Raw genomic sequence first — 26,836 nt, 5'->3', positions numbered from 1 at the left:
GAACGGAAATATTTCCCCAGCATAAATGGAGACAAGAAGGTAACAGATCTCAAAAAGGATTTTAACTCACTATAATTATTTTTATTGTCTCAAGAGTTGCTTTGTAAAGGAGTTGTAACAGTCACTGATATCTAGTAAACAACCAATGAATGTTAAATTACTACAACCACTACATTTATTGTTTGTTTGTTTGTTTGTTTGTTTCATTGCCACCAGGCCCCAACCATTCCTTTAAGAAGCTTACCTCTAGGGTTTTTATAGAAAATACAATTGTTGGCACAGGTGTCAGGATGCGCATCCCAAAAATCAGGACCACAACAGCATAGTGGAGGTAAAGTAATATTATACAGCTGCATTTTCTCCTGGATCTGGGCTCTTAGAGCTTCCGTATATCTATATAAAGATAACAGTAAGATCAGGCAAAGTGAACCACTAGGAAGAGAATGAGCATGAGTCCTTATTTCACCAGCTTTCACTAGTAAAATTATTTCACATCTCCATGCCTCAACTCTTCCTCTTGTACTGGGAAATAGCACGGGAGGAAATACAGTGCTATTCCGCTAGAGCCAGGACTTTATGCAGAACTTTTCAAAATACCTTTGGCATTCCTTCTCTCTCTGTTGTTGTTTTTCTCTGGCTCCTTTTACTTCCTCAAGCTGTAGCTGGGCTATTTTCTCACTCATCTTCTCTCCTGAACATGGCTCTTCATGGAAGTTCATTCTTAGTATCCTCTGCTCCTCAGCGTAACGTTGCTGCTCTTTCTTTTTTTTAATTCTGAGAATAAAATAACATGGTTAGGAATTTCATAAAATCATTATTTAGAACTAGCTACTAGAACCAAATAACTCAAAGAATTCCCGGAAACAAGGGAGTCAGGAAATCAGTTTAGCACCCCTAGAATAGCCTCAAAAATTCCTGCTGGCTGATTTGAGTTTATCTTATAGCTCACATAAATATGTAACCTCTCAAGTGGCAATGACCATTGGTTACAAATAAAAAAGTGTTTCTGGGGGTGCCTGGGTGGCTTAGTCGGTTAAGACACTGCTTCTTGATTTCAGCTCAGGTCATGATCTCACAGGTTTGTGAATTCAAGACCCACACTCGGCTCTGCACTGACAGTGAGGAGCCTGCTTGGGATTCTCTCTCTCTCTCTCTCTCTCTCTCTCTCTCTCTCTCTCTCTCCCCCTCCCTCTAGGCCCCTCCCTCACTCTTCTCTCTCAAAATAAATAAACTTAAAAAAAAAAGTTTTTCTGTAAGAATCCAATTACAAAAGCATTCTTTCCTTAAACAGCCAAATAAATAGATAGATAAATAAACCAAACAATCAACCAGACAAAATCCAAAAACAATGGCTTTTATGGCTCTCAACATCAGGCACTGAGAAACAGTGACTCTTGACAAATGGCAAACAAATGAAGTGAGCCCTTTAACTGCCCAAGCCTTCAAAGTCTCCAGGCAGTGGCACAGGGGTGGGAGTGTTGAGGTAGAGCCTGGTGGACTGAGTTGAGAAGATACAGCTCACAGTCCAGGGACACAAAGGCAACTAGAGTTCGTAAGACAGAATACCAGAGAGGAGAAAACCCAGAGATCTACAGAGGTCTCCTTCTAATACACAGCAGAGTACTGTGCACATGTTGGAAGAGAGAACCTGAGGTTAGGGACAGAATCAACAGAATGACTAACAAGGGAGAGTGCCTTGTGCTCACACAGAGCTGGGAACAGTGCCTGTTCCTGCCACTCAGACATGAAAAACTCATAATGCACAGGGCACTGGGTAGAGTTTTCAGGAAGATCTTACCTCCACAGTGGGGAATAATGATTAGTCCCAAACTGAGCACTGATCCAGACACAATCTAATAAATTATAAAAGCAAAGCTCTAAAGTAATTTACATCCCAGAACAAAGCTCAGAAAAATGTATATGAATACAAAGATATTCAGCAACCAACAAGGCAAAATTTACAATGTTTGACATCTAATTAAAGATTACCTGGCATGCAAAGAAGCATGTTTATGTTTTAAAAGAAGCTTATGTTTTCCTAAATATACTCATAATTAAGAGAATAACCGATTAAAACCAACTTAGCACTGAGTTATTAGAATTAGCACAGAAAAACGTTAGTTATTATGACTATATTTTATATGTTCAAAAGTTAGGATATAAAAAGGACAAATCAAACTTCTCAAGATGAAAACTACAATTTCTGAGATGAAAAATGCACTGGAGAACAAGCCTAGATCTAATGGAATCAATAATTAATAACATTTCAAAACCAAAAACCAAGCCCACATGGGTTCACCAATCACAGAAGAAATTATACCAATTCTCTACAACCTCTTTCAGAGAACAGAAGCAGAAAAAAATATTTCTTAACTCATCCTATGATGCCAGCATTACCCTAATACCAAAACCAGACAAAGATATTACAGGAAAAGACAACTAAAGACCAATATTTTTCATGATCACAGAGACAAAAATCTTCAAAACTGTTAGCACATCAAAACTAACAATGTATAAAAAGAATTAGATGCCAAGACCAAGTGAGATTTATCCCAGGAATGCAAGGTTGGTTCAACATGAAAAAAAATCAATTAATGTCATGTATCACATCAAAAGACTAAATAAGAAAAATCACATGACCCTATAAATAAATGCAGAAAAAGCATTTGACAAAATCCAACACCATTTATGATGATACTCTTGGTAAACTAGAAATAAAAGGAACTTCCTAATCTTGATAAAGACTCTACCAAAAAAACCTACAGCTAACATCATACTCAATGGTGAGAAACTAAACACTTACCCATGAGGATCAGGAACAAGGCAAGACTCTCCTCTCACCACTCCTTTTCAACATGGTACTAAAAGTCTTAGCTAATGCAATAAGACAAGAAAGGGAAATAAAAGATATAGAGATTGGGAAGGAAAATAAAACTATCTTTGTTTCCAGATGACATGACAGTCTATGTTCTTCCCAACCTGATCTATAGATTCAATGAAATCCCAATAAAAATCCCAGCAAGTTATTTTATAGATATCGACAAACTGATTCTAAACTGTATATGGAAAAGGCAAAATTCCCAGAATAGCCAACATAATATCGAAGGAGAAAAACAAAGTTGGAAGACAGACACCATTCAACTTCAAGACTTATTATAAAGGTACAGTAATCAAGACAGTGTGGTATTGGTAGAAGAACAGACAATTAGAACAATCGACACAACACAGAGCCCAGAAATAGACCCATCTAAATAGAGTCACTTGATCTCTGACAAAGAAGCAAAGCAATGCAATGGCACAAAGACAGTCTCTTCAACAAATGGTGTGGGAACAACTGAATATCCATATGCAAAAACTCAGTCTAGACGTAGAACTTACACTCGTCACAAAATTAACTCATAGAATTAAATATAAAACACAGGACTACAAAGCTCCTAGAAGATAACTTAGGAGAAAATCTATATGATCTTGGATATGGTAATGATTTTTCAGATACAATACCAAAGACACGATCCATTAAAGAAATAACTGATAAGCTAGGCTCCATTAAAGTCAGAAACTTCTGCTCTGCAAAAGGCACTGTCAAAAGAATGAGAAGTCAAGCCACAGGTTGGGAGAAAATATTTGCAAAAGATATCTGATAAAAGATCATGAACCAAAATATACAAAGAATTCTTAAAACTCAACAGTAAGAAAACAAACCTGATTTAAAAATGTGCCAAAGACCTGAACAGACACAAAGAATATGCCCAGTTGGCCTTGAACACTAGTTTCAACTGCATGGGTCCACTTTGATATGGATTTTTTTTACAGTACAGTACTGTAAATGTATTTTTTCTTTCTTATGATTTCCTTAATAACATTTTCTTTTCTCTACTTTAGATATATATACCATATAAAATATGTGTTAATCAACCGTTTATGTTATTGTGAAGGCTTTCAGGCAACAATAAGCTACTAGTAGTTAAGTTTTGGGAGAGTCAAAAGTTACATGTGGGTTTTTGACAGTGTAGCATGTTGCTGCCCCTAACTCCCATTTTGTTCAAAGGTCGTATGATTATGGGATCATGCCTTGGTGATGAGTGAGTGAGTGAATTATTGACTGACGACTGACTGACTGACTGACTGACTGACTAAATGGTGAGGTTACCCTTCGGTGAGCATTAACATGGAAGATAAATATTTTCATATCTTTTGCCTGGAGAGAACTATACATTTACCTCTTCCCCAGATCTCCTTGTCACCAACTTTCCAATAATGTTCCTTTCAAGTCCCCTGAGACCATCCAGCCAAATAACTGAGCACAGACCATGGATCAGCATGGATTCCTGACTCTATAAGCATAAGAGTTTAGGTTGAGTGAACAGTAATATATCTTAGATGACCAAAACAGAGTCATAATGGCCCTTCAATCGATTCTCAGACTTGAGCCAATTTATAGACCAAGAACCTCTTGAAGTGGAGTCCAGGTTTCCTTGAGGAAGGACCCTGCTACAATGCCAGAATTTTATACTGTTAATCTTTCTCTCAGTCTTCCACAAAGGAACCATGATCTATTATCCAAATGCCATAGGTCTCTATGAGTCAGACTATTGTGATTATTGCTTTGGCTCAGTTATCCAATTACAGTAACCACATCCCTCTTTTCTTGTTGATTAAGTACCTGCCATTCCAGAGTCCCATTATCCTCATTGCATCAGGAATCCCAATTTGGTGGTTGCAGTTCCTACTGTAACGTTTGACCTACAGAGAAGGGTGACTACAGAACTCTTCAAGAATGCTGAGGCTCCCCTCACAAGTTTTTCACAGTGGTGGTGAAAGGTGTGTCCTCTTGACCCTCCCAGAGCTGGTGAACAGGTCTTACATGGCAAGTTCATTCTAACGTACCAACCTCTCTAAGCTTTCGGGTACTTTCCTCTACAATATGCCAGAGGTTCTGGCATTTAACTTCATTTCGTATAGGCCACCTTTGGGTCCATGGTTTAGTCAACTAACCAACATATTAAAGACTCTTCTAACCCCTCAATCTAAAAGACTGAATTTGGAGTCTCTGCTGAGTGGGCACAGACCAATAAATTCTGCCTGATCCAACTTGATATTCCATCCACTATGATCCTATCCTTTTATGACCTATTCTACATGTATTCTCTAGATTTCTATACATATAAATTCTTTTTGGAGTGTAATGTATCTCCTCATAGGTCATACTTTGTATCTTACTTGGGGACTGCTGGGACTTGAGTCTAGTTATAGTTTGAGAAACTAAGAGTGCTGGTAGGGGTAGCAAATGAATATAGGCCCAAATCAGGGCAGAGGCTATGGGGATGGGTAGCAGGGTCTGATGGTTAATTTTATGCATCAACTTGATTTCACAGACCATGGGGTGCACATTATTCAGGGGACCTCTGTGAAGATGTTTTTGGATGAGATTAACATTTAAATCAGTAGACTACATAAAACAGACTGCCTTCTCTAATGTAGGTGGGCCTTGTCCAATCAGTTGAAGGACTAAATAGAACAAAAAAGGCTGACCCTCCCAATAGTAAGAGGGAACTCCTCCTGACCCTGGATGCTTTGAGCTAAGACATTAGTCACATCCTGCCTTTACACTAAAACTGAAATACTGGCTTTTCCTGGGTATTGAGCCTACCAGCCTTTGTGTGTTTGTGTTTTAAGTTTATTTATTTAAAGTAATCTCTACACCCATCGTGGGGCTCGAACTCACGACCCTGAGATCAAGAGCTGCATGCTCTACCAACTGAGTCAGCCAGGCACCCCAAGCCTGCCAGCCTTTGAATGGCAACTATATCATCAGCAATCCTGGTTCTGACTACAACTAAACCATTGATTCTCTTGCATCTCCAGCTTGCAGATCTTGGGACTTGTCAGTCTCAGTAATAATGTGAGCCAAATCCTTACAATAAATCATATGTATAACACACACACACACACACACACACACACACACACACACACACACACACACACATTTTTGGTTCTGTTTCTCTGGAGAACCCTAACTAATACAGAGGGAAAGAATGAGAAGGACATTAAGGAGAAAGAATGAATAAGTCTTAGCAACTGATAAAATATAGATTTGGAGGACAGGGGAAAGAGAGAGAAGATGACTCAACCAGAGGATAGTGTGCTTGAGATAAGTGAAGAGGACAAATAGATTTGGAGAAGAAGACAGTGCATCTGACTTACCCAGCCTGAGTTTGAAAGGCATGGGCTACACCCAGGGGTAGATGTACAGGTTCCTGGAGGGAACTTGGGACTAGTTTTTGGAAAATAGTTCTAGTCATGAGAAAACAGTGGGAGTCATCTCTACAGAGAGAGTTGAAATTTTAGTGAATGAGACCATGTAGATTATTTCAAAGAACCTAACCAGCTCCAACTCTCTATAATGAGTTTGAATTCTGGGATTATAACTGTCCTGGTTCCAATATTCTTTTTATTTTTAACGTTTATTTAGTTTTGGGAGAAAGGCAGAACATGAGCAGGGGAGGGGCAGAGAGAGAGGCAGACACGAAATCTGAAGCAGGCTCCAGGCTCACAAGCCACGAGATCACGACCTGAGCCAATGTTGGATGCTTAACCAACTGAGAGCCACCCGGGCGTCCCTTCAATATTCTTAAAGGTATCTTGGTACCTAAGCCTTTCAAAAATTACAGAATTTATATTGCTGATTAGTGGTTCAGAGACCACTTCTAGAATCCCTCTCAGAACATCCCTGCTAGATGGTCACCCTGTATCTACTAAAGCCTACAGAAGCTCACTCCTTCACGAAGCAGTCCATTTCTCTTCAGTCTGGAAGAATTCTTGAGAGAAGGCCAGAATGAAAAGGGGCTTCAGGGGAAGATTTGCCAGTAAAATAGAGGAAGCAGTAGGTGGACCACTGAGGAACAAAGGTATCAAGGAAATCAAAGAGGAGATCTATCAAGAAGTTACAGGAGAATCAGAACTTAGACTCCTGGAGTTATAGATGAGGAGGCTCCTGATGACTGGAGACAAGATGATTCCAAACAAGTGGTAGAAACTAAAGTCAGATTCCCAGGGGCTAAAGACAGGTTTGGTGAGAGGAGTTAAGCATGTTGCCTGCTTCTTCAAGTGAGGGCTCTTTTAGGGGACTTTGCATTTCCCCTCCATCAGCAAGGTGTATTTGAGCCTTTCTTGGTATTTGTAGGTGGAGAACCCACCTCTATTATGAATACTTGACTACATGAATACAATTTAGAGTGTAGGTATAGAAGAATCCACCCTTGAACGATTGCTTTATAAAGTGGGATTCATTCTGCAGATACAATTTTATAATGGCTCATATCCATACACAATTAGGCTGGAGTCATCTATTACTGCGTTACAAATCACCCCTACAACTTAATGGCAGAAAACAACAATAAAGACTTATCCCATTATTTTTGTGAGTCATGAATGTAGACAAGTCACAGTGGGGACAGCTTATCTCTGTTCTATGATATCTGGGGCCTCAGCTGAGACTCAAATGCTGAGGAGCTAGAAACATCTAAAGGCTTAACTGACACTGGAAGATCCATTTCCGGACATGACTCATTCATGTGCCTGGCAAGTTCATGTTGGAAGTTGGTTCCTCCTGACATGATCTCCACAGTGTTGCCTGGATGTCCTCACAACAGGAGGTCTCACTTCCCAGAGTGAGCAATTCAAAGGGCCCAACGTGGAAGCTGCAATTTTGTTAATGATCTCACCTGGGGAGCCACACACCAGCAGTCTACAATATCCTATGGGTCACAGGACCAGCCCTCTTCATTGTGTAAGGGGTGAATACCAAGAGAACTGGGTCACTAGGGGCCAGCTTGGAGGCTGGTGGCCACACCTGGCATGACAGAGGTCAGTTAAAGCCAGACAAGAGCAGTACTGACAGAATGCTGAAGGTCAGGCAGCTGGCAGAGGCCCAAGCCTAACTGAGCTGGTCCACTGTCTTGGCTATTCTAGCCATGGGGTCTATAGATGCTGTGCTTGCTCTAACAGATTTTTCATTAGCCCAATCCATTAACCTTCCATAGGTGGAGAGTTTGTAATTTCCCAAAAGGGAAGCATCAGCTGGGACCTTCAAACCAAAGCCACACAAAGCCGCTTTGCTGGGCTGGACAAACTCTCTGCTTGACACATGTCTATGGGATGCACATTTTCTGGAAGCACATTTTCTGTGGCTGCTAATGAATTTAGAGCTGAGTGGGAAGGGGGAGTGAAACAACAGCAGGACCTCAGAAATGATTCTCCATTGAGCAAAGCTAGAAAGAAATCTACATTAACATAGTAGATTTGCATGAAAATAGTCTTTTCATTCTTTGTAAGGAGCCACAAATATGGATGTGTGGTGACACGTAAAACTTTGCAGGAGCCAGCAGGAGTTTCCACTATGGTTTCATGCTGGAGCACCTACCTCTTCAGCTATTTTGCTGACCCACAGGAGAACGGAAGGCCTAACATTCTTCCTCCTCACCACCTCCTACATGCCCTGGTGGGAGCTTTCCTGCTCTTTTGCCTTTCCAGGTGGAATGATGTGGCTTAGAACAGCCTAGACAGCTCGTCCTGAATAGAAGGGCAGGGAAAACCAGTGGACAGGATGGGAAAGGGAAAGGGTAAACATGTGAGAGATACTGAGGTGCCAGAAGCACAGTGGCCCCGCTAGAGAAGCTTCACCTAGAAGGCGCTCTCTCTTCTTCTGGGGCAGAAGCACCTCAACAGGACTGCCCCACTTCCCAGCAGAGCTTGCTAACTCGGAGACCTGCTGCTTCTGAACAGCTAAGTCAAGGTGAAAAGGAAGGGATTTTCCTCCAGGAAAAACAAGGGCTTCTGTTTCCATTACACAGCCTTTGTTATTATCGTGCTGTGTGACCAGGGCAAGTCTCAATCTTTCCACCTGTAGTTTCTTCATCTGTGGATAAGAATAATCTGCTTCTCTGGAGTTTGGATATGTAGTTCAGTGCAGAAGGAATGAGTAATTATTCACCAGACTCCAAAGCACCACTAGGTGAAAGGCTTACTGGGGAAACCGGGCAAAAGTGTTACCTTGCTCTCCAGTAATTTCCTGGGCTTCCTTCAGAGCTGTGTGGCATTAAGACAGGACCACAGACTTGGGGGCCAAATGCCTGGACAAACTGCTTGCCCTGCCTTCCTGTGTGCCTGGAACACACTGCTCCCTAGGAGCATTCTCCCCTGCCACTTTAAAATAAGGGACTTGGCCAGTGGCCCTCTGTACAGTGCTTTCTGGTCTTTCATGGCCTTGAGTTTAAAGGCTGGAACGGCCACATGGTGAACTGTGGAATGTGGACCAGATGGACATGAGTTCTCCCCAACAGGTCTCCAGAAGAGCTCAGAGATTAACCCATCCCATTTCTTCACCTTTTTTTTTTTTTAATTTTTTTTTTAACGTTTATTTATTTTTGAGACAGAGAGAGACAGAGCATGAATGGGGGAGGGGCAGAGAGAGAGAGAGACACAGAATCGGAAGCAGGCTCCAGGCTCTGAGCCATCAGCCCAGAGCCCGACGCGGGGCTTGAACTCACGGACTGTGAGATCGTGACCTGAGCTGAAGTCGGACGCTTAACCGAGTGAGCCACCCAGGCGCCCTCCCGTTTCTTCACCTTTATTGATCACCTGGGGGACCTCGTAAAAAATATCAGTCCCCTGCCTCACCCAGACCAACTGAATAAAGATCTGAGGGCAGGGCCCCCGCTTAGGTATAGTTTAAAAAGCTCCCTGGGTGATGCAGATGTGCATCAAAGCTGAAATCACTTAACCCATCATGATTTACAGCTCTCAGCAGAGAGGCTCAGGTCCAGGCACTGGCCCAAACACTCTTATTAGTTAGAAGCAGGGCTGGAAGTGGACCTTAAAGCTTGTGAACCCCAATCCCTGAAAAGTACCTAGAAGTGACTTCTGGAATCTCTATCTCCCCCACCTATGGAAACTCGTGGATTGTCTCAATGAAAATTATCCCGCATCCTGAAGGTAGCAATGGAGAGACACTTCCAGAGTGGGAGGGCAGTTGGATCACACACTGACTTTCTGAGAGTCACCTTTCCCCTTGGCAATCTCATGAATCACAGGTGCTACTATCAAGCTGGACACAAGACGCCTAATTTAAATTTTAGCTTTGCTAAAAGGGAAAATTGATGGGAAGCAGCCACAGAAAGTCACATATGACAAGAAAATCCACCCACTTCAGCTCACCTGTCTTCTGAGGGGGATGCCTGTTGGCTGCCTCCCTGCCTAGGCCCACGTGGTGGAGGCCATTTCCTTTCCCAACAGACCAGAAAGTTCTGCGAGGCCCACTGCAGTCCGTGAGGTCAGAGTCAAGGAGGAAGGCCAGGGATCTTCTACGTTCAAGCTTCCTCTCCTGCTGACATGGTAGAAGGGCCACCCTCCCTCCAGCTCCACATCTCCCCCAGCTGTCCCCTCACTGGTGCCCTCCCAGCTTCAGGAAATGCACTGAAAGTACGTAGCAGAGGGGTGGTTTTGCTATCCTGCTTCATCTTTTCCTGGCTAAGAGACCCAAGATTCAGTCACAACAGAAAGAATTGCTAGACCTGTAGTCGGCAGGTCTGCATTCAGGTTTCGAGTGTTGGATTTGCTTGCCACAAGACCTCGGTCTATTCCTTACTTCCTCTGAGCTTTTGACACCTCAACTTAAAAACAGGGATCTGGAACCCCACTCTACCTCTGAGGGCTGTGACAAACACCAGTCTCACTGATGTATGTGAAAAATCTTTGTACGCCCTAGAGTCTACTTGGGTGAGGGCCTTCATTATTAGGGAATTGAGGCTGGGATAAAAGTACAAATACTCAAAAGGACTGATTTTTCAGAGAAGTAGAATATTCTGCCCAAACCACTTCAGAGTTGGGAAATAGCTTCAAGGGATCCTTGTCTGGGTCTACAGCAGAACAGCCCTGGTATTTATGGGTTCCCTGAGGGCACACAACGGGGCTTACAGAGGGAGGCCTCAGCACAGACCCTGTCCTCTCCTGGATGGCAGAAGCTGTCCTGGAGCCAGAGCCTCCATAAGGAAAGCTACACACTGTATTGCTGCCGAGCAAATGTGATGATCTTCACTACTGTCATTTATTGTGTCTGGTCCATGGAAGATGCCCATAAAAACATTTGTGGAGTGAAGTGACTTCAATATAAGGTAATGCCCATGCTAATCTCATACCCTCTTGAGATCTGCAACTTGTCAGGGCAGAATTTATAGATATTACGGAGGATTAAATTAGTTGGAAGTGAAAAAGAAATAACCAAACAAATCTCTCCAAGGAGAATACATATATATCCATCGTGGTTAAGAAGTAGGGATTACAAGTATGTACAATACATACACGACAAAAAGAAATAAGAACATAGGGGTGCCTGGGTGGCTCAGTCGGTTGAGCGTCTGACTTTGGCTCAGGTCATGATCTCATGGCTCGTGGGTTCGAGCCCCGCGTCGGGCTCTGTGCCGACAGCTTGGAGCCTGAAGCCTGCTTTGGATCTGTGTCTCCTTCTCTCTCTCTGCCCCTCCCCGGCTCATGCTCTGTCTGTCTCTCTCTCAAAAATAAACAAACATTAAAAAAATTAAAAAAAAAAAAGAAATAAATAAGAACACAACCCAGTTTCATAAAACTTTTTAGTGACAGCTATTAATACGTGCCCCCAAACTATGCTGGGCATTGTAGGCAGAGTATAGAAAGAAATCACCCACAATGTTACAAGTGAGGTCAAAGACTGCATGGTGACTGAGGAAGGGGGATCAGGAAGGATTTGAGGAGGGGGTGGCATCTGATGCAGGCCGAAAAGGGGAACTGGGAGAACAATCCAACCAGGAAATCATGTGACAAACGGAAATTCTAGGGCATATTATGATTAAGTCACAACAGCTACTGCTTACTGAGCAGTGGCTATGAGTGGGTACCGTGCTGAATGCTTTACATACAATGTCTCATTTGCTCCTCATGATACTCCCATGAGGTAGGTATTTTTATTCCCATTCTGCGTATGAAAAAACTGGATTTCAGATGGTCACAAAGCTAGTAAGTGGCAGGAACAGGGCTCAGACACTGATCTGATTCACAGCCCTCTGCCCTCAGTCCTTGATCTTCCGTAGTCCTGCATGAACGGAACTAATTGCTCATAGAGCGGCACACCGGGGGAAAAGACAGGATGAAGACAAATCATGTAATGTTTTGCTTATGGATTCTGAGGTGACTTTACTGAACAAAGAGGCTGGGGAGGGAGGCCACAGAAGGGCAAAGGTGGGGGAAGAACAAGATCAGAATTGTGCACTGAGATCACTCCAGTGGCCACGGGCACAGTGAACTAGAGACCATGTAAGAGCCTATGGCCGTGATCCAGGCTTGGGGTGAGAGAATCATTGCTTGCCATCAAGCTTTGCCACTTGAGAGTGTAATCCTGGGAACAGCAGCTTGAGCTGCTTATCACCTTGAGTTTGTTAGAAATGCAGACTTGTGAGCCTCACCCAGACCTACTGAATCAGAATCTGTATTTTAACATCATACCCAGCTAAAGCTACTGCACACTGAAACCCGACCAGCACTGCCATAAAGGGCAGAAGCTGTGCCTGGCGGGGACTAGAGGAGGGAGATAGACTCTCCTCCTGGAGGTGCACGGTTTTGGACGGCAGATGCCTTTGGGAATCCGAGGAAAGCCAAGGACCTCACCCCAGAAAAAAGTGCTGCTGCATACCAACATTAGCCTACAACTTTCAAGGCTTCACAGAGCCCTGCAGAGCCTGAGCCACTGCTGGGTCTGTAGGAAATCCCTGAATCTTAATTCATTCATAATTTAGATGGGAAGGAGTGGTAAGGAGTTTACCATTAAAACAAAATTCAAGTCTGAAGCCACAGACAGTCATTTTAGTGAACTCTCCAGAGCCTAGATAAGGCTTTGGTCACTACAGCCAGGGAGGGCCAAGGCTCTGTTTCCATTCCCCCCCCACCCTCCACCCTCCACTCCCTTGCATTGTTCTCCAAATCCCCTGGTGATCTGAGCAGATACCCTGGCACTACAAAACAAGGCCTACCCTGGCCTCCTTGAGCTGGACCTGACCTGCCTGTCTTTCTTTTCTTTAGTCCCAGAAGAGCCAAAATTAGCCTCTCTTTTGTTCATTTTCTTAGGAGCCTCTACATTGTATCTCAGGAAAGGATTATCGTGCTCTGGGGACTCTACCTCACCATGGGATGTGAGGAAGGTGAGGAATGAACAGAAAATGGTCTTTGACAAATTGGTTCAATTCAGACATTCACATGACTTTCCAGGAACTGCCCACCATTGCTTCAGTAAAGCTATTGTTTCAGCTCCCAAATATTAGCCCAATAGGAGGCCAGGGAAAGTTGAGAAGCAGTCAGAGGTTTGAAAACATGACCATGTGAGCAAAGGACTTTTGTTGGCCGTCTTCTGACATTATACTGGAAATGGTGATACCCCAGAGGCTCTTGTCCCATGACTTGAGTTCTTTGTCACTAAGTGAGTCCTTTGGGGGTCAGGAGACACATTAGGGTCACTGCCAGAATGCAGAGAAGTGGGAGTGACTCCTGAGGTGTGGGCTTTGGAGGCCGTAGCATTTGAGCCTGGTTTAATTCTGCAATTACTGACTTCCTTTTACCTATTCTTTTACCTCTCACAATGAGCACTGCTTGAAAAACAAAACCATGTGCAGTGAGCCGGGGGCAAAGGTGACATGAAAGGTCAGAGCTAAAGGTTTCACACAAAGAATTCAAGGTGTGATCAGGCATTTGCTCAACTTCTCAAAAATTCCAGAGAGCTCCTGCTGACCTCATTCAGGCTTGCTCGGCCTCATATCCTTGGACATTTGGAAAATGAAGCCAGTGGTGGCAGCAGCACGTGAGAATGTGTTGATGGGAAGAACATTTGCCCCTGGGCTCATGTGGTCACCAGTGACAGAAAGGAGCCATGAGGTGATCAGGGCCCAAGCCGTTCCCTGATGCCCACCAGCAGCAGCTGTCTCCCCAGCCTGCATCCCCAGGGGTTCACCTCGCTCCCATGGAGAGTTCTGATATAGGGATTCCTACTTTGGACATACATTTTCTTCCATCTGCAAATATGTCCTGCTAGCCACACAGGGCATACAGTATTTGACAAGAGATTTGAGATTTAACTTTGAGAGCTGCACTATGTTTCCACCTTCTGATGAGAACTACCTACCCAGGATACCTCCCCAGTCTCGTACAACTCCCTGCTTAGGCTAACTATAAGGGCAACCTTCTGCCCACTCTGTCCACACCCTCCCCACGGGTCCCTTCCCACTAGGGCATCTCACTAGGATTTGGGACTCCCAGACCTACTGAATCAGCAAGACTTAAGAATCTGTATGATAGGGGCGCCTGGGTGGCGCAGTCGGTTAAGCGTCCGACTTCAGCCAGGTCACGATCTCGCGGTCCGGGAGTTCGAGCCCCGCGTCGGGCTCTGGGCTGATGGCTCAGAGCCTGGAGCCTGTTTCCGATTCTGTGTCTCCCTCTCTCTCTGCCCCTCCCCCGTTCATGCTCTGTCTCTCTCTGTCCCAAAAATAAAAATAAACGTCGAGAAAAAAATTAAAAAAAAAAAAAAAAAAAAAAGAATCTGTATGATAAGCAGACCACCTCAGTGATTCTGCTGCACACTGGAGAGGGAATCACTGAGTCAGCTGATCTTGAAGGACAGACTTAGCTCCAATACTCTAGATCAAAATATTCCGAGGGATGGCAGCCTCCAGGAAATAAACCTGCCTCCCAACTTGTAGAGGTGACTTTTACCAACCATTACATCTCAGTCTTCTTGTCTCAGTGATTCTCTACCTTGGCTGGATATTAGAATCAGACATTGGGTTTAAAAAAATTATACATAATACAGGGGCACCTGGGTGGCTCACTTGGTTAAGCATCAGCTTGGGCTTAGGTCATGATCTCACAGTTTGTGAGTTTGAGCCTCATGTCGGGCTCTGCACTGTATGGAACCTGCTTGGGATTCTCTCTCTCCCTCTCTGCCTGCCCCTGCCCTACTCATGCACGCACGTGCATGTACTCTCTCTCTCAAAACAAATAAACTTAAAAAAATTTTTTAATTATACATAACACAGATTCCAAGCAGAGATTAGATGTGTGGGTTTCACCTTCTCTAAGAAGCAAAACAGCGCCTTAAAATCCCCAACAATGGTTCCACCAGAAGAGTGTGTGTCAGCACCTGGTTATCTCCGGCAATATCCTTAATGAGGGTCAATCACGTGGCACCAAAGGGCAAGCTGCCTTTTGAACAAAGTAGGATGTGGGGACCCCAGGAATTACCCTAACGTCCTTTAAAAGACTACCTTCGCTGGGGACAGGGCCGTGCCCAGACCCTTTAGGTTCCAAGATGGCCACAGAAATGCTGTGGACCCCAGGGTGGATCTCTGTGGGGAAGAAGGTGGGAGAATGGAGGTTTTGGCTCCACCAGCTACAGGAGCTGGGACTAGTCCTGACTCAGCACTGCAGGGCCGGCCGGCATCCTGGCAGGAGCCTGCGTACATGAACTGCTGTATTAGGAGTCCAAGTCAGGGTACAGTGGGCTACGGGTAGCAAAGGGGGAGGTGGTGGTCCCTTCTCAAAGGGCCACAGCTGGGCCTGAAAGGCTGCTAGGAGCAGCGGGCAAGCACTAGCTGACGACAAGGTAGGACGAGGGCCCAACAGTGACGCTGTAAGGCAGTGAGAGGTCACAGCAGAAGTAATGATAAATGCTAATATTTCTCTGGTGCTATTTACCCAGCAATGACCTCAGTGCCTTGCACTTATTCATTCATTTAATCACATTTAATAACAGTTCTGTGAGGGAGTCATGACCAGCCCTATTGTAAAGAGAAGGAAACTGAGCTGTGGAGGTTATACAGAGAGTAGCCACCAGGCTGGGAGCCAGGACAGTCTGGCTCCAGAGCCCACACCAGTAATCACCAGGTAGGCTTTGACGCCCCCATGACGACAGCCATTATTTACTGAGCACTTACTATGTGCTATGACGTTCTCTGTGCTCTTTTAGTCCTCACCACTATCTTATGAGGTGGGAACTGTTTTAGTTTCCATTTCACAGATGAGAAAATTGAGGCACAGGGAAGATAAGTGGTGAACAGCTCATCGTCCATTCTATCCCCTCTGGGAACAGAAGCTGGGCTAACCCCACCCACGGCAGTTCCATCACTTTTTTAGAACTTCTAAGCCTTTAGGCTTATCAGAGAACTGAAGCTAGATGAGAATCTTTACTAGGTGATACTGAGCTTCCTGCAATAAAACACGTGCAGTTTTTAGTGAGAACTGGAAAAACAAAGATCATGTGACAATATTTCTACCTCCAAATGTGTAAAAGCAGATCATATCAATTTCAGCAGTCCTGCCCCAAACTTACTAAATCAGAATACATGAAAGGTGGAGCCACGAAATCTGAATTAAAACAACACCAAAAACAAACCACAGGTGATTCTGGTACATAGCCAGGGTTGAGAATTACTGTCTTTGTTTCATAGTAATATTTTACAGCCCTCAATGAGCAAGCAGTATTTCCAAAAACCATCTTTAGTTTTCAAATCCTTTTGCTTAGAAAGAAGCTACGTGCGGGAGCTGACCAGAGGAGAGGAGCTGGTTAAGGATGGGGGCAGAGAAGCAAAGCCCATGGGGCTTTAACACTCACATCCACGTGCACTTTGTTCATGCCCTCCCTTCGCCTTCTCCATTTGGAAAATCAACATCTGTTCTTCAAATACAGGCCCAAATGTCATATTCCTCGTGACACTTCCCCTGTCTAGCCTCCCTTCCTCCAGCCTTGCCCCGCCAAAGACTGCCACCCCGTGAGCCCACAGCACAAACCTCTCTAAGAGCACTGCTGACCTCATTCCTTCTCTGTATTCTCCCTGCACCACATCTGCAGGACTGGCAATAATTTACATGCTCCCCCCGGCCCAGCAGATGTCTGGGACATAATAACCTCTTGGAAAGTACTAGATGAATGAATATAAGGGAAAGAAAGAAGGGAAGAGCCGATACAGGGATAAAGAAGACAAAAATGGCCAAAGGGGTAACCACAGAGGGAGGATGGCTAGTGAAATCTGATTTAGTGCTGACCCCTTGAGCACATGTGATCCTTGCTCTGAACCATGGGACAGCCAGTCCAGGCACTCACTTGGTCAGCCTGGCACTGTGTACAGAGTACTGAGAGTCACGTGAGAACATTTATGATTTCACCAGGAATCACTGCTTATTTCTGCTGAGCCTTAAAACAACCTTGTGAGATAAGCAGAGTAGATGTTGATAATCTCATTTTATAGCTAAGAAAATGAAGGCTCAGAAACCTGATAAACATGTCCAAGATCACATGGCTAGGAAGCAGAGCATGGATTAATTCAGATTCACTGCTAGATAAAAGTGGCTCATATTGTTAAGGTTGGAAGAGACCTAGCATATCATCTGATCCAACTCTCTGGTCAATGGCGCATCTTCCCCAGCTGCTCTTCAAGGAGGGGTGATGGAGCTGAGTCAGAGTATGGGGAGCTCTGTGCAACCACTGCAGCTTGGACAGGCCACATGAAAGTTCTCCCTGGCACTGAGTGAAGTCTTTCTCTGTAGCATATACCTGCCAACTCAACCCCCTCCTCCTGAAGACTAACCAAAGGCATTGCTCCCGTCCCACTCTGCCAGTTCTGCTCTGCTGCCCCTGAGATGCCAAGGCCGATGGGCTGACATCCTGGACTGAGTGGAGGTCCTGCTTCCCTCTTTTGCAGCCCTCTGAGAGAGAGCTGCCAGCGCTGGCTCAGCCAGGACGCTGACACTCAGGGCATACAGTATTTGACAAGAGATTTGAGATTTAACTTTGAGAGCTGCACTATGTTCTAGCCCCGCGTCGGGCTCTGTGCTGACAGCTCAGAGCCTGGAGCCTGCTTCAGATTCTGTGTCACCACTTGCCTGTGGGGATCTATTTCATCGGTTAAGGCATATCACAAGGGCATCATCCTCTGCCATTCTCTGTTTGCTCAGGAGAAAATGAGCATCTCAAGGTATCTCAATCCTGCTTCCTCTGAGGTTTAAAGGACTTCACTCACACAACCTCGTAATAAAAATATACTCAAGGCCTAAAAACCATCTAGCTGAGTTGCAAAACTAATTGTTTTGTGCCTACAAAGTAATAATAACAGATATCTCACTGGCCTTTAGGAGTTGAAAGGCCCTTTCGTGGTTTGTTTTCAGTTTTTGTAGCCCATCAAGAAGGCAGGCAGGAGAGAAGAAAACTGGTTTTTTGTGAACAAGAATAATGGGAATCAGCCTCACAGCTTACAAGTGTGGGATCAGGACTTACCCCAGGTGCTCTCGGTCCGAGGTCAGTGACTTGGACCCACATGGCCCACCAGAGCAAACCCTGTGCCGACCAGCCAGCCAGGTGCTGACAGTGCCCAGCACCCACAGACTTCCGCTCAGGCCTGAGTGGTGGCTGCTCCCACTGGGACGGTAGCAGACTTCTGAGCACTGCTTCATTTTGTATTCTCTCATCTCAGTAGGAAAAGGCGATTCAGGAAAAGAACCTTTGGCATGGTGCTCCAGGTTTTCCAGTTGTCTAGCTTTCGAAGCCCTGGTTGATCCCCTGGGTCTGACCATTACTCATATCCATGGAGGCACCTTAGCAGGGCTATCTAAGATATAGGGCCTATTTTTATCTCAGTATCAGACAAACTGAATCTATCCACCCTTTGTGTCCTGACATCCCCCAATCAGCTGGCTCTGAATCCAGCCACACTGGGAAGCTGCTAGAAAAGCAGTTCCTAGTAATCCAGCTGCTTCCCTCTTGCAAAGCCCTAGGATTTTAGGGACCTCTTCTGGCAAGTGTGGTGGAGAGCCATCTTCATGGTGGAGCTGACGGTGAGAGTCCAAAGTATACCTTTGCCCCCAACTTTTTCCTCTGGACAACTTCAAACCCACCGAAAACCTGAAGGAATAATACAATGAGCATGTGTACTATTCACCTAGATTCACCAGTTCTCATCTCGTCACATCTGCTTTATCACTTTCTCTCCATATACATACATAGCCAACCCCTGAACAACACAGGTTTGAACTGCACAGATCCATTTATACATGGATTCTTTTCAATACAGTCCAGTACTATAAATGTATTTTCTCTTCCTTATGATTTCCTTAATAATATTTTCTCTCCTCTAACTTACTGTATTATAAGAATACAGTATATGATACACAAAACGCACAAAATATGTGCTAATCAACCATTTATGTCACCAGTAAGGCTTCCAGTCAACATTAGGCTATTTGTAGTTAAGTTTGGGGGAGTCCAAAGTCATATGCAAATTTTCAACTGTGCAGGGCATCAGTATACCTAACCCCTACATTGTTCAAGGGTAAACTGTACAGATGGCAAACAAATATATTAAAAAATGCAGCATCGTATGCTATGAGGGAAATGCAAAATAAAACAATGAGATACCACTGCACAGCTATTAAAATAGCCAAAATCTAGGGGCGCCTGGGTGGCTCAGTTGGTTAAACATCTGACCTCGACTCAGGTCATGATCTCACAGTTTATGGGTTCAAGCCCCACGCTGGGCTCTATGCTGACAGCTCAGAGCCTGGAACCTGCTTCAGATTCTGTCTCCCTCTCTCTCCGCCCCTCCCCCATCACACTCTCTTTCCTCAAAAATGAATAAACATTAAAAAAAATTAAAAAAAAAAAAGAATAGCCAAAATCTAGAACACTGTCACACCAAATGCTGACAAGGAGGTGGAGCAAAGAGAACCCTCACTGCTAGCAGGAATACAAAATTGCACAGCCAGCTTACTCTTACCATATAATCTGGCAGTCACACTGCTTGGTATTTACCCAAAGGACTTCAAAAGTTATATCCAAACAAAACCTGCACATGGATGTTTATTGCAGCTTTTTTCATAACTGCCAAATCTTGGAAGAAACCAAGATGTCCTTCAGTAGATGAACAGATAAACTGTGATATACCCAGACAATGGAATATTGTTCAGTGGTAAAAAGAAATGAGCTACCAAGCCATGAAAAGACATAGAGAAACTTAAATGCATATTACTAATTGAAAGAAGCAATATGAAAAGGCTACATACTGTATGATCCCAACTACAGGTATCCCCAGATTTTCAAAAGTTTGTGTTATTCCACTTTGCTTTTACAAAAGCCTTACATTAACACCTATTTTCACTAACTGAAAGAAATCTGAAGATTTTTGCTTTTACGAAAAATGAAAACAGCATTCAGTTTTTGTTTTGCAGTGAACCATCACAGAGGGAGCCGGTACCCTCAGCAGTGAGAGTGGCACCACGAAGCTCCTTCCTTGGGAACTACACTCAGCAATCTCAGCATCAAGCCACCACCGCTGTGAAGGTTAGCATCTGTGATTCATCTTGATTTATTTTGTATATCCATTAGCATAATGTGTTCTAGAGTCAGAAAAGCTTAGGAGAGATTATTTTTTTGGGTCTAGGAACACTCAAAAATTTTTCTGTATCAATTAATGGTAATTGCTTCTTAGCTTTACACCATTTCAGCTTATGAAAGATCTCGTAGGAATGCTCTACTTTGGGATAGCAAGGGAAACCTGTGTATGACATTCTGAAAACAGCAAAACAGTGGAGACCGTGAAAAGATCAGTGGTTGCCAGAAGTTAGAAGGGGAGGGCAGGGCTAGAGGGATGAATGGACAGAGCATCCAGGACTTCCAGGGCAGTAAAACTACTCTGTATGGTGTTATAAAGATAAATACATGCCGTTATACATTTGTCCCGACCCATAAATGTGCAACACCAACAGTGAACCCTAATGTAAACCGTGGACTTTGGGACTTAAGTTCATCATTTGTAACAAATGTGCCACGCTGGTAGAGTATGCTGATAGCTGAGGTGGCTCTGAATGTTGGGGGACAAGGAGTATATGAGAAATTGCTGTACCTTCCTCTCAATTTTGCTGTGAACTTAAAACTGCTCTATAAAGATAATTTTAAAAATACACTGGATGGGATTACCAGCAGATTAGATGTTATAGAACCAAATCTGAAAGCATAAATGATAGAAATTTTTTCAAATAAAGCACAGAAAAAAAATAATCCAAAAAGAAGCAAATAATCCAATTAAAAATGGATAAAAGGCTTGAACAGATTTTTCTCCAAAGATGATCTGTAAATGTCATCAGGCATAGTAAAAGTTGCTCAACATCGCTAATCATTAGGAAATGCAAACCAAAACCTCAGTGAAATACCACCTCACACCCATCAGGATGGGTACTATCAAAAAAACAACGTAAGTGTTGGCGTGGATGTGAGCAATTGGAACCTTTGTGCACTGTCGACAGGAATGCAAAATGGAGCAACCACTGTGGAACATAGGATGGACATTCTTCAAAAAATTAAAAATAGAACTACCATATGATCTAGGAATCCCACTTCTGAGTATATATCTAAAAGAAGTGAAAGCAAGGTATTTGCACACCCATATCTGCAAACCCATATTCACTGTGGCATTAAGAAGCAACACATGTCCATCTACAGATAAATAGCTAAATAAAATGTGCTATTATATACAATAGAATGTTAATATGATTGAACTTTCAAAAGGAAAGAAATATGGTAACATGGGAATCTTAAGGACATTATGCTAAGTCAAATAAGCCAGTCACAGAAAGACAAATAACATATGATTACACTAATACGAGGATGTAAAGTAGTCAGATTCATAGAAACAGAAAGTAGAATGGTCAAATACCAGAAGCTATGGGGAAAGGGGGAGTTGTTTAACAGTACAGAGTTTTCTATTTGCAAGATGAAAAAGTTCTGGAGATCTGCTTCATGGCAATGTGAATATAACATTTATTTACTGACACTACTAAACTGTGCACTTTTTAAAAAGCATGTTAAATAGGGCACCTGGGTGGCTCAGTCGGTTGAGCATCTGACTTCAGCTCAGGTCATGATCTCACAGTTCATGGGTTTGAGCCCCACGTTGGGCTTTGTGCTGACAGCTCAGAGCCTGGAACCTGCTTCGGATTCTGTGTCTCCCTCTCTCTGCCCCTCCCCTGCTTGTGCTCTGTCTCTCTCTCTCAAAAATAAATAAAATGTTAAAAAAAAATTTAAAAAGCATGTCATATAAATAAATGAACAAATAAAAGGGAAAAATGAAACAAAGTTGTTCTTAGACCTACAAAAGCTAAAAGAATTCATTGCCAGCATACCAGCAACTACAAGAAATGTTAAAGGTTGCAAAATCATACTTTATCTTTTTTTTTGCAAAATAATACTTTAGGTTATTCTTCTTGTGTCTTTAAATAATAGACTTTAAAAAATAATAATGTAGTTTGTACATAAAAGTAAAATGCATGGGGGCGCCTGGATGGCTCAGTCAGTTAGGTGTCTGACTTTGGCTCAGGTCATGATCTCACGGTTCATGAGTTCGAGCCCCGTATTGGGCTCTGTGTTGACAGCTCGGAGCCTGGAGCTTGCTTCTGATTCTGTGTCTCCTTCTCTCTCCAGCCCTCCCCTGCTCGCACTCTGTCTCTGTATCTCTCAAAAATAAATAAATGTAAAAAAAAAAAAAAAAGTAAAATGCATGATAACAATAGGACAAAGGTTGGGATAGGAGAAATGGAAGTATATTCTTGCAAGATTCTTATACTATGATTTTTATACTATATGTATAGTAGTATAATATCATTGGAAAGTAGACTGTAGAAAAGCTAGACATGTATACCACAAACCCTAGAATAACCAATAATATAACAAAAAAACGTTATAGCTAACATGCAAAGGAGATCAAACAGAATCATAAAAACATAAAAGTAATTCAAAAGAAGGCAGAAAAAGGAAAAAAAAGGGGGGGAACAAAAAGCAAATGGCACAAATAGAAAACAAACGGCAATATGATACTCTGATATCAAACCCTGTCAATAATCACATTAAAGGTAAATGATCTGAAACACCCCGATTAAAAGGCAGAAATTGTCAAATCTGACAAAAAGTCAAGAATTAATTATATGCTGCTGACAAGAAATGCACTTTAAATATAAAGGAACAAATTGGTTAAAAAATAAGAGGATGGAAAAAAATACATTGCGCTAGCACTAATTAAAAGAAGGCTGAGTGATTATATTAATATCACACAATGTAGATTTCAGAGAAGACAAAATTCTCAGGGATAATGAAGATCACTTCATAATTATGGAGTCAATTCATTAAAGAGACATAACAACCTCAAACATTTATACATCTTATAACAGAACTTCAAAATATATGAAGCAAAGACTGATGGAACTATAAGGAGATGTGACAAATCCACAGAGATTTCAATACTACTGTCTCAATTATTGATGAAGTAAGTAAGCATAAAAATGGCAAGGACGGGGGTGCCTGGGTGGCTCAGTAGGTTAGGTGTCCAACTCCAGATTTCAGCTTGGGTGGTGATCTCAAAGTGGTGAGATCAAGCCCCATGTGGGACTCTGTGCTGAGTGAGGAGCCTGCTTAAGATTCACTCTCTTTCTGCCCCCTCCCCCAGCTCTCTCACACACTCACACACACACACACACACACACACACACACACTCTCTCTCTCTCTCTCTCTCTCTCTCTCTCTCAAAATAAACATTAAAAAAAAGAGAGAGAAACTTGAAAATCACATATTTGGAAATTTTTTTTAATGTTTATTTTTGAGAGAGAGAGAGACAGGATGTGAGCAGGGGGAGGGGCAGAGAGAGAGGGAGACACAGAATCTGAAGCAGGCTCCATCCAGGCTCCCAGCTGTCAGCACAGAGCCCAACGCAGGGCTCGAACTCACAAACCATGACATCATGATCTCAGCTGAAATCCAATGGATGCTTAACTGACTGAGCCACCCAGGAGCCCCAAATATTTGGAAATTAAATAATACACTTCTAAATAACCCACGATCAAAGAGAAACAAAGGAAACATGAGCAAGTATTTGGAACTGAATGGAAATGAATCCATCAGGTGCTGTTAGAGTAGTGAATTATTTATATGAGAAAAGAAGAAAGGTATCAAATCAACGACCTACTCTTCTACATTAAGAAACCCCCCCCCAAAAAAAGGGAAATTAAGCCTAAAGTAAGCAGAAGAGACTAAATAATAAAGATCAAAACAGAAATCAATAAATTAGGGAACAGAAGAGTGAAAAAAAATGAAAAAGCTAGGTCTTTGAAAAGTTCTATAAAATTGATATATCTTCAGCCACCTAGATCACACATACAAAAAGAAGGAACAAATTATTAAGATAAAAAATAAGAGGAGCAACAGAAGCAACATCACTACAGATTCTGCAGATAGTAAAATAATGATAGAAGAACACTAAAGACAATGTTATGCCAAAATATTTAACAACTTAGATGAAATGACAAATTTGTTAAAAGACACAAACTACTAAAGCTTACTTAAGAAAACAGAGATAGCCTAAATAGCCCTGTATCTATTATCAACAGTGAAAATGTTGTTAATAACCTTTCCACAGGGGCGCCTGGGTGGCTCAGTCGGTTAAGTGGCCGACTTCGGCTCAGGCCATGATCTCGCGGTCCGTGAGTTCTAGCCCCGCGTCGGGCTCTGTGCTGACAGCTCAGAGCCTGGAGCCTGCTTCAGATTCTGTGTCTCCCTCTCTCTGACCCTCCCCTGTTCATGCTCTCTCCCTGTCTCAAAAATAAATAAACGTTAAAAAAAAAATTAAAAAAAAATAACCTTTCCACAATGAAAAGTCTAGAGTCAGATGGATTCATTGGCAAATTCTACCAAACATTCAAGATAGAAATAATACCTATTCTGCATAAACTCTTCCAAAACAAAACAAAACAAAACTGGAGAGAATACTTCCCAACCCATTCTATCAGCCTCTGAAATGAAAACTAATCAAAGATATTACAAGGAAAGTATAAGCCAGTATCTCTTAGAACACAGACGTAAATTCTGAACAAAATTCTCAGCAAATCTAATCAAGCAATATATTAAAAGGACTATACATTGGGGTACCTGGGTGGCTCAGTCAGTTGAGCACCTGACTTTGGCTCAGGTCATGATGTTACGGTTTGTGGGTTCGAACCCTGCGTCAGGCTCTGTGCTGACAGCTAGGAGCCTGGATGGAGCCTGCTTCAGATTCTGTGTCTCCCTCTCTCTCTGCTCCTCCCCCACTCACACTCTGTCTCTCTCTCAAAAATAAATAAACATTAAAAAAAAAAAAAGGATTATACATTATTACCAAGTGAGGTGTACCCCAGAAACACAGGGTTGGTTTAACATTCAACTATCAAACAATGTTATTCCGCATATTAATAAACTACAAAAGAAAAACTATTATGGTCATCTCACTAGAGAGAAAAAGATTTTTGACGAAATCTAACATCCATGCCTGATAAAAATTCCCAACAAACTAAATGGCATCCATGAAAAAACTACAGCTGACATGACACTTAATGATGAAAGACTAAATGTTTTCCTGAGATCCAGGATTGTCCACTCTGAGCACTTCTATTCAACATTGTACTGAAGTAGAAGTTCTAGCCAGTATAATCAGGCAAGAAAGAGAAAGAAAAGCCATCCAGCCAGATTTAAAGAAAGAAATGCAAGTGTCTTTGAAGATAACACATGATCACCATGTAAATAAATCCAATGAATTAATAAGTAAGCTTATTAATAAGGTTGCAGGATATAAGATCCATACCCAAAAATCAATTGTGCATTTCCACATACTAGCAACAACACCAAAAAATCAGAAACAAATAAAATAAACACCATTTACAAAGCCATTACCAAACACCACTACAAAAATATGAAATACTTAGGGACAGATATGATAAAAGACGTGAAAGACCTATACACTAAAAACCATAATTGAGAAAAACTAAAGAAGAGCTAAATAATTGGTACAATATACCTTTGTCACAGGTTGGAAGACTCAGTATCATAACATGTCAATTCTCCCCAAATTATCTATAGATTCAACACAATCAAAAAATCCAAGAAGGCTTTCGTATGAATTGGCAAACTTATTTTAAAATTCATATGGAAATGCAGGGGTGCCTGGATGGCTCAGTTGGTTGAGCATCCGACTTTGGCTCAGGTCATGATTTCACGGTTCGTGGATTTGAGTCCCGCATCAGGCTCTGTGCTGACAGCTCAGAGCCTGGAGCCTGCTTCGGATTCTGTGTCTCCCTCTCTCTCTGTTCCACCCCTGCTCACACTCTGTCTCTGTATGTCTCGAAAATAAACAAAGATTAAAATTCATATGGAAATGCAAAGGGCCTAGACGAGCCAAGACAGCTCTGGGGAAAAAAACCAGAGGGCTATCACTATGTGATTTCAAGCATTGTTATAAAACTACACTAATCAAAACTGCATGGTATTTGTACTTAGACAAATAGATCAGCAGAAAAGAAGAGCAAGTCCAGAAATAAACCAACACATATATGGAAAGCTCATTTTTTAAACACCTTTACTAAGATAAAATTTGAATGCCATACAGCTCACCATCACAGTAATATGAGAACCTGTTCATCGCTCCCAAAAGAAATCTTATACTGGAAAGAAACTCTGTATTCGTTAGCAGTCACTCTCCATCCCCTCCTTCCCAAATCTATAGAGACTATAGATTTGCCTGTTCTAGACATTTCATATAACTGGGATCATACAATATGCAGCCTTTGTGACTGGCTTCTTTCACCTGGCATAATGTTTTCAAAGCCCTACATGTTGTAGCCTGAATCAGTACTTCATTCCTTTTTATTGCTGATATTCCACTGTATAGACATACCACATTTTATTTCTCTATTCATCAG

At 42.6% G+C, this 26,836-nt stretch overlaps 1 protein-coding gene and 1 non-coding gene across 2 annotated transcripts in view; one reads left to right on the top strand and one right to left on the bottom strand.

Annotated features, from left to right (window-relative positions):
* Positions 1-26,836, bottom strand: part of CCDC15 (coiled-coil domain containing 15) — an 86,144-nt gene that overhangs the window by 2,891 nt on the left and 56,417 nt on the right. Inside the window, exons 14-15 of the mRNA XM_030332767.1 lie at positions 598-774; positions 245-393 (exon numbers count right to left, since the gene is read on the bottom strand). Of these exons, the coding sequence (XP_030188627.1) occupies positions 245-393; positions 598-774 (326 nt within the window). The remainder of the gene's footprint in view (positions 1-244; positions 394-597; positions 775-26,836) is intronic.
* Positions 11,391-11,475, top strand: TRNAQ-UUG. The gene has a single exon. It is a non-coding gene; the product is annotated as a tRNA-Gln (tRNA).

Source organism: Lynx canadensis, chromosome D1 (genome assembly GCF_007474595.2).
Source record: "Lynx canadensis isolate LIC74 chromosome D1, mLynCan4.pri.v2, whole genome shotgun sequence".
NCBI lineage: Eukaryota > Metazoa > Chordata > Mammalia > Carnivora > Felidae > Lynx > Lynx canadensis.
Note: the sequence above shows the minus strand (reverse complement) of the source record. Positions and strands in the feature narration are given on the sequence as shown.